A 7,934-nucleotide genomic window follows, 5' to 3' on the forward strand; every position below is an offset into this window, starting at 1 on the left:
GTGGACGCGCGCCTCCAAAGCGGGGCTGCTCGAGCTGCTGCTGCGCGAGCGCTGGGTGCGCGTGGCGGCCGAGCTGAGCGGCGAGGCGCTGAGCCTCACGGCCGAGCCCGGCGCCGAGGCGGCGGCGGCGGCGGCGCCCAACGGCGTGCCCAACGGCGGCGAGGCGGGCGGCGTGCGCCGCGTGCGCGTGCTGAAGGCGGAGGCGGGCGGGCTCGGCATCAGCATCAAGGGCGGCCGCGAGAACCGCATGCCCGTGCTCATCTCGCGCATCTTCCCGGGGCTGGCGGCGGAGCGCAGCGGCGCCCTGCGCCTCGGCGACGCCATCCTCGCCGTCAACGGCGTCGACCTGCGCGACGCCACCCACGACCAGGCCGTGCAGGCGCTCAAGCGCGCCGGGAGGGAGGTCGTGCTCGAAGGTACCGCCCCGCGCCCCCCCCCGSCTCCCGCCACCGAGGTCCCCCCGCGTCCCTGCACCTCTGCCCCGTGCCCGTTACGGGTGTCCCGGCTCCCTGCGCCCCTTCCCTGCGCTGCTCCCTGGTGTCCWGTGTCCCTGCCGGGTCCTTGTCCCAGTGTCCCCCACCAGGTCCCTGCACCCTGTCCTGATGTCCCCTGTCTCCCAGGTCCCTGTCCCCATTACCAAACCCCAGCTCCCTGCACCCCATCCTGGCTAATGGAGCCTCCCAGATCCTGCAGCACTTGCTTCATCCGGCTTCCCAGGATCCCATGTCCCCTTCCCATTGCTGGCATCCCCAGATACCCCCTGCTCCCCTCGTCCCATTACCGGCCYGCTGTCCTACTCATCCTGCTCCCAGGATCCCAGGCCCTCTCTGTGCCCCTTTCCTGTTACATCCAGGGTGTCCCAGGGCCCTGGGATCCCCTTCCYGCTCCTGGGGTCCTGCACATCCCCCATGCTGCAGCGCTGGGATCCAGCCGTGTCCTGAGCTGCAGGATCAGCCAGGATGGACAGGGCAGCGTCACGGGCGRCCGTGTGCCAGGGACAGGGATAGGGACATTGCCCGATGGGGAGCACGATCCATGACCCGTTCCCACCGTGCTGGCCCTGGCATCCTGGTACCACCCAGGGCTCCTCAGGGAAGCACTTCCATCACCAGCAGTTATCACATCCCTGCACCACGGATATTTTCAGAAGTTTTCTTTTTTTTTTTTTTTTTTTTTTTTTTTAATTGTGAATTGCGCAATTTTGTGACTAAGAGGAGCTGGCGGCTCTGCCGGGGCGGAGCGGGATGTCCCCATCCTGTGTCCCTGCTCCTGGGGCCGGGAGCTGCCCCGGCTCCGGGGTGATCCCGACCCGCATCCCGCGGTGCCCGGGGGCAGCGTCGTGCCCGGCAAGCAGCCCGGCTCCGACAGGCGCCCGGCTCCTGCCCGACCTGTTTCCCGGATGGCTTGACAAGCTCGGGCAGGAGCGGCCCGGCCCCGGGAGAGCGGGGCTGCCCGCAGTGGGGCCGGCTCTGTGGGGTGCGCAGGGGCTCTGTGCCCCACACACGGACCCTCGGGGGTGCAAATCTGGGGCTGGTGATGGGTGCAGCTCAGGAGCCCAGCTAGGGGTGCCCTGCAAGCCCRTGCATGGTGGTCGCTGCTTCTCCTCCCTCCGTGTTGGCTCTGGAGCTTTGCTGCGCTCTCCCAACGGAGCAGTCGCAGCACAGCCCAAGCTGACCTGTCCTTTCCCGGCAGGAACGTGTGGCAGGGAATGCACGGGGGCTGTAAGTTAGCGTGTCGTCCTGCTGTGGGCACAGGGCTCCGGGAGAGCGCCGTGGGGCTGAGCGCCGTGTCCCCTGTCCCGCTCGGCTGTTGGGAGCAGCCGGCTGCCGTGCTTTGCTCTCCCTCCGGAGAGCTTCCTCCTTCTGCTCCGGGGCTGCTCGCTGGAGCTCGGCGCGGTGCTGAGCGGGACACGGTGCAAAGGGGAAGGAGAGGCGACAGTGGAGCTGCGTGCGGCTCCGTGTGCCGGCRCTGGCGCGAGGATGGGGCTCGGAGCCCCCCGAGGGCTCCGCGGTGCTGGACGGAGCCGGAGCAGCCGCCTCGACGGGCGCCTTCCTGTGCGGGTGGCGAGGGAGGAGCAGCAGCGGCGCCCGCCGGGGCTTCCTCTGCGGCGGGCGCTGGGGAGGCCGCGTGGGCGGCCCGGCCCCGGTGTCGCACCGGCTCCGCGCGGAGGCACACGGGCGGCTGGAGAACGCCGGGCGCTGCCGGCCCTTGTGTGTGTGCAATGGGCAGCCGTGCAGCCGTCCGGGGCCGCGCTTTGTGTGGGACCCGCAGCTGCAAGGAGCTGCTCCTGGGGTGGCCCGTGAGCTGCTGGCTGCTCCCTGCGAGCTCCCTAAGTGTCCCCAGTGCTCCCGTGTCCTCCCTCGCTCCGTCCCCAAGCCGCCCTGGGCCGCTGACGGGTGCCCTGTCTCCCACTGTCCGTGCCAGGACCCTCACATCTGTCCGCCAGCTGTGGCGGTGCCCGCTCGCCCGGCCTGCCGCCTGCCCCGGCCGCCCCGCAGGGATTAAAGGTGCACGGAGAAGGCGGTAATCCCGGGATAAGCGTGGCGGGAGGCTAATATTACCTCCCGCGCGGCCCGCAGCAAGGGCAAGCCGCTGGTGGCCGCGCGCCTCTGGCCAGCTGCAAATCCCAGGGCGGCGCGGGGGGGCCGGCCCTGCTCCSTGCCGGGATTAACCGCCGGGATTGTGCCGGCTGCGCCGCTTCRGCTCGTCACTGCTGCTGCCCCCCGCATTGCGGGAGCCGGGCGCCCCGTTCCTGCGGACGGGCTGCGCTTTTGGATTATATGTTAGATTCCGCTGCCCTGTGCTCAAGTTTGGTTTTCCAGCTTCGCTCTCTCCCCGGGGCAGCACTGCCATGACCCTGAGGTTGGGATGCGCCCCGGAACGCGGATCCCCCCCTGCCCGCTGCTGTGCCGGGTGGCTCCGGTGGTGCAGGGACGTTTCCTCCAGCCAGCCCAGCGCGGGCCCTGAGTGCCCTCAGTGCTGCAGCAGCGGCGGGGCGGCTGGTGCCAACAATTCCCACCGCGGGAGGGATCTTCCTGGAGGAGCCTTGGCACTCATCGCTCGCGTCCCGGCGCCTCTCCGCCCGGGCTGGGCCCTCTGCTCCAAGGGGAAGAGGAGCAGATTCCTCCTTCCTTCCTCGCATTCCCACAGCGGCGCCTGGAGCCGCCACATCCTGCCRGGAAGCCCCGGTGCTCCAGCTGGAGAGAGGCGCCCGGCTCCTGGCAGCGGGGCCGGCACGCGCGCTCGGGGCTCGGAAACTTGGACAGTGCCGTCCTTCCGCRGCGGCAGGATGGGCTGGCGCCTGACCTCCCGCCCGCACCATTGTGCTGCGCCCCGCGGCCCTTCCGCCCGCCGCGGCATGGCCCTGGCCACGGATGCACCGCAGCCCGGCGGCCCGGCATGCCGGCACGGGCGGGAGGGCTCCCGGGTGCCGCAGGGCTCCGCAGCGCTGCTCTCTGCCCCGCAGTGAAGTTCATGCGCGAGGTGAGCCCCTACGTGAAGAAGCCGTCGCTGGTGTCGGACCTGCCCTGGGACGGCGCCGCGCCGCAGTCRCCGAGCCTCAGCGGCAGCGACGACTCGGGCTCCCCGCAGCACCACGGCGGCGCCAAGGACCGCAAGGTGATCCCGCTCAAGATGTGCTTCGCCGCCAGGAACCTCAGCATGCCCGACCTGGAGAACCGGTGAGGAGCCGCGCGCGGCCGGCGCCGGCACAGCCAGTTCCGGCTCCGCAGCTTTTCCCAGCGGTCGCTCCGCGTCTCGAGTTGCGGACCGCGTGCGCCGGATCCTGGCAGGCCTCCAGGGGTGATTAAATATGTAAAAGGCCTGGAAAGCAAAGGGCGCCCAAGCGAGGCGGCCTGGCCCGGCTGGCAGGGCCCGGCCCGCCCGGCTGGCCCATCGGCTCCTCCGGGCCCGGTGCCAGCRCGGGCTCCGGAGGGCAGTTGCCTCCGTCTGTGCCTGTGGCCGGGGCAGCCATGCCGGGCGCTCAGCCTGTGTTTGGGAAGTTAATCCCGTTCTGCAGTCTGCGCACCCAGCTGGAAACGYGCGGCCTCTGCAAAGGGCCGGCAGCGTCCTGCGCCGCTGCGGGCGCAGGCTGCTTTGCTGCTGCTCCCTGCCCCACACCCGGGGCACCTCGTCCCTGGGGATGGCCTGGCAGGGCTCCACGGGTCCCCGGGCGGCCGGCTGCATCGCGGCAGCGTTTCCCATGTGCCGCTCYGCGCAGGTTGATCGAGCTGCACTCCCCGGACAGCCGCAACACGCTGATCCTGCGCTGCAAGGACACGGCCACGGCGCACTCGTGGTTCGCGGCCCTGCACGCCAACATCGCGGCGCTGCTGCCGCAGGTGCTGGCCGAGCTCAACGCCATGCTGGGCGGCGGGCCGGCGGCGGGCGGCAGCCGCGAGGTGAAGCACGTCGCCTGGCTGGCCGAGCAGGTAGGTGGCCCCGCGCYGGCACCCGCGCGCCCCACGCGCCCCGTCCCAGCCCCGCCGCCGCTCTCTTGCAGGCCCGCCTGGACGGCGGGCGGCAGCAGTGGCGGCCCGTGCTCATGGCCCTGACGGAGAAGGACTTGCTGCTCTACGACTGCATGCCCTGGACCCGCGACGCCTGGGCCTCCCCCTGCCACAGCTACCCGCTCGTGGCGACCAGGTGGGCACGGGGCCGTTCCCGTGGGGAAAGGCTCTCGGGGATGCTGAGCTGATTGACCCCTTCTTGGCACCGTCGTGGAGCGGCTGCGGCYCACGCAGGTCGAGGGCTCCGCAGGTGCCAGCAGTGGTGCCAAGGCCCTGGCATGGGGTTCCTGTTCCTCATGGGCTCCGAGGCCTCCTTGGCGCAGGCGGCTTCCCTCCCCGCTGCCGCGTGGGCTGTCAGGGCAGGGACAGGGTGACCGGGATGCATTTTTCTCCCTCCTGGAGGCRCTGCGGGAAGGACGGGGGCGAAGGGCCGTGGGCACCTTGGCCCTGACGCCCCCCTGCCTCTGCCCGCAGGCTGGTGCACTCGGGCGCGGGGCGGCGCTCGCCCTCGCCGGGCTCCGAGCTCACCTTCGCCACGCGCACGGGCTCCCGCCAGGGCATCGAGATGCACGTCTTCCGCGTGGAGACGCACCGCGACCTCTCCTGCTGGACGCGGCTGCTGGTGCAGGGCTGCCACGCCGCCGCCGAGCTCGTCAAGGAGGTGTCCGTGGGTACGCCGGGCGCCGGGGCTGCTCCCGTGGCACTCGCTGCTCCCCAGGGTGGGCCTGGCGGCGGGGACAGTGCCCGAACTCCAGCGCACACACGGTTGTTCTCCATCTCCATTCTCCAGGAGCCGGCACTGTCTGAAGGGCTGCTCCCAGTGTGWCCCCAGAGCCCCCATTGCACTCCCAGAGCTTCCCAGTGTCACCTCAGAGCCTCCCATTGCAGCCCCAGAGTCCCCAACGCAGCCCCCATTGCAACTCCCAAGCCTCTCATCGCAACTCCCAAGCCTCCCATTGCAGCGCCAGAGGCCCCATTGCCGCCCACGTGCYGCCCAGAGCCCTCATTCCACCCCAGAGCCTCCCAGAGCGACCGCAGACCCCACGTTGCACCCCTGAGCGCTGCCGTGGCGCCGCCGGGGCAGGCGCTGAGGCCGTGCCCGTGCCCGCAGGCTGCACGCTCAACGGGCAGGAGGTGACGCTCTCCATCCACTACGAGGGCGGCTTCACCATCGCGCGCGAGGCGGCGGCGGGCGGCAGCGTCCTCTTCCGCTACCCCTACGAGAAGCTCAAGATGTCGGCGGACGACGGCATCAGGAACCTCTACCTGGACTTCGGCGGCCCCGAAGGGGAGCTGGTGAGTGGCGGGGGGCCGAGCCGGGGCTGCCCAGCTTGGGTCTGGGGGCTGCGGCGCCAGCGCCCTCCCGCCTCCCCTCTCGGCAGGCGCTGGACCTGCACTCCTGCCCCAAGCCCGTGGTCTTCGTCCTGCACACCTTCCTGTCAGCCAAAGTCACCCGCATGGGGCTGCTGGCGTAGGGGCGGCCCGGGGGCGCGCGGCCGCCCTGCGGCTCCCTGCGCGGTGCCTTGCTGCGCGCTGGCCCCTGCGGCTCCCGCGGCGGCTCCACGCGGCAGCTCCCGGCCCCGGCCCGCGCAAGGGCCAGGGCCCCCACACCAGCTGGGATTTCTCCGGGAAAGAAGCCATGTCCCATCTCACCGTTGTGCCTTGGAGCCCGGGGCATCCCCGCGGCGGTGCCCGCCCCCGGCCCTGCCTGCAGCCGCGGCGGCGCCGGCCGCGCACCTACGTTAGTCTCTGTTTTGCAAACTACCTATGAAGCTGCTATGCAAGCGGCGTCCCCGCGCCGGGGGGACGCGCACACTCGTGCACTTTCGCTTTTTGTACTTTACCTCTGACACTTAAGCTGGAGCGGTGGCCTTGGCCCCCTCGCCGCGCGCTGCCCGGCTCTTTTGTACTCTTTGTAAAGCGCTATTTATACCCGGCAGCGTGTCGGGGGAGCGCTGCGGCCCCTGCTCGGCAGCGCCCGGCTCGGCGGCCTCGCGCGGCGGCACTGGGGTGCGGGCCGGGCCGCCCCGGTGGTGCTGGCGGGGCCGGGTGCAGCCTGGGGGTGCAGGGACGGCCCCTGTGCCCCACGGCCGGAATAAAGGCGTTTGCTGTGAGTCCCTGGGCCTCTCTATGGGGACGGTGGCGCAGGGGGACGGGGCTGGCACTGCTGGGACGAGCTGCAGCAGCAGGGCGCCATGGGCATGTGTGTGTGTGTGTGTGTGTGCATAGGATTGTGTGTGTGCACATGGGGGTGTGTGTGCTTCGGTGTGCACGTGTGTGGGTGTGCAGGGGGCTGTGCGCATAGGTGCGCAAGGGTGCATGCAGGGCAGTGTGCAAGGGCTTGGGCACGTGGGTGTGCAGGATTGTGTGCAGGGGGCTGTGGATGCGGATGTGTGTGGAGCTGTGCACATGGGAGTGCATGCACAGGGCAGGGGGCTGTGCAGGGGGCTGTGCAGGGGGCTGTGCAGGGGGCTGTTCTCACAGGTGTGCACACGGGTGTGCAGGGGCTTGGTCTTGTGGGTGTGCAGGGGGCTGTTCTCATGGGTGTGCACGGGGTTGTGCAGGGGCTGTGCATGGGGCTGTGCAGGGGGCTGTTCTCGTGGGTGTGCAGGGGTCTGTTCTCGCGAGTGTGCACGGGGCTGTTCTCGCGGGTGTGCACGGGGCTGTTCTTGTGGATGTGCAGGGGTCTGTTATCGTGGGTGTGCACAGGACTGTGCACGGGGCTGTTCTCGTGGGTGTGCACGGGGCTGTTCTCGTGGGTGTGCACGGGGCTGTGCAGGGGTCTGTTCTCGTGGCTGTGCACGGGGCTGTTCTCGTGGCTGTGCACAGGGCTGTTCTCGCGGGTGTGCACGGGGCTGTTCTTGTGGATGTGCAGGGGTCTGTTATCGTGGGTGTGCAGGGGGCTGTGCACGGGGCTGTTCTCGCGGGTGTGCACGGGGCTGTGCACGGGGCTGTTCTCGCGGGTGTGCAGGGGGCTGTCCTCGTGGGTGTGCAGGGGTCTGTTCTCGTGGGTGTGCACGGGGCTGTGCAGGGGCTGTTCTCGCGGGTGTGCAGGGGGCTGTGCATGGGGCTGTGCAGGGGTCTGTTCTCGTGGGTGTGCACGGGTCTGTTCTCGTGGGTGTGCAGGGGTCTGTTCTCGTGGGTGTGCATGGGGCTGTGCAGGGGTCTGTTCTCGTGGGTGTGCACGGGGCTGTTCTCGTGGGTGTGCAGGGGTCTGTTCTCGCGGGTGTGCACGGGGCTGTGCACGGGGCTGTTCTCGCGGGTGTGCAGGGGGCTGTGCAGGGGGCTGTGCACGGGGCTGTTCTCGTGGCTGTGCACGGGGCTGTTCTCGTGGCTGTGCAGGGGCCTTTCCCGGGGGTGTGCACGGGGCTGTTCTCGCGGGTGTGCACAGGGCTGTTCTCGTGGGTGTGCAGGGGTCTGTTCTCG

The 7,934-nt window shown here is 70.4% G+C and overlaps 2 protein-coding genes across 2 annotated transcripts in view; both read left to right on the forward strand.

Moving 5' to 3' along the window:
• Position 1: 1 nt before the first annotated feature.
• SNTB2 (syntrophin beta 2) lies at positions 2–5,983 on the forward strand (the record flags this gene model as incomplete). The annotated part of the gene is made up of 7 exons (XM_026039618.1): positions 2–416; positions 3,467–3,680; positions 4,220–4,430; positions 4,502–4,644; positions 4,983–5,179; positions 5,620–5,804; positions 5,891–5,983. Coding segments are annotated over 7 exons (1,458 nt in total), but the record flags the coding sequence as incomplete, so codon positions are not given.
• A 770-nt stretch (positions 5,984–6,753) lies between these two features.
• The window catches only part of VPS4A (vacuolar protein sorting 4 homolog A), a 4,897-nt gene continuing 3,716 nt past the window's right edge, over positions 6,754–7,934 (forward strand). Inside the window, exon 1 of the mRNA XM_026039619.1 lies at positions 6,754–6,759. Coding sequence (XP_025895404.1) covers positions 6,754–6,759 — 6 coding nt within the window. The remainder of the gene's footprint in view (positions 6,760–7,934) is intronic.

Source organism: Nothoprocta perdicaria, unplaced genomic scaffold (assembly GCF_003342845.1).
Source record: "Nothoprocta perdicaria isolate Ctin4 unplaced genomic scaffold, notPer1 scaffold_234, whole genome shotgun sequence".
Classification (NCBI taxonomy): domain Eukaryota; kingdom Metazoa; phylum Chordata; class Aves; order Tinamiformes; family Tinamidae; genus Nothoprocta; species Nothoprocta perdicaria.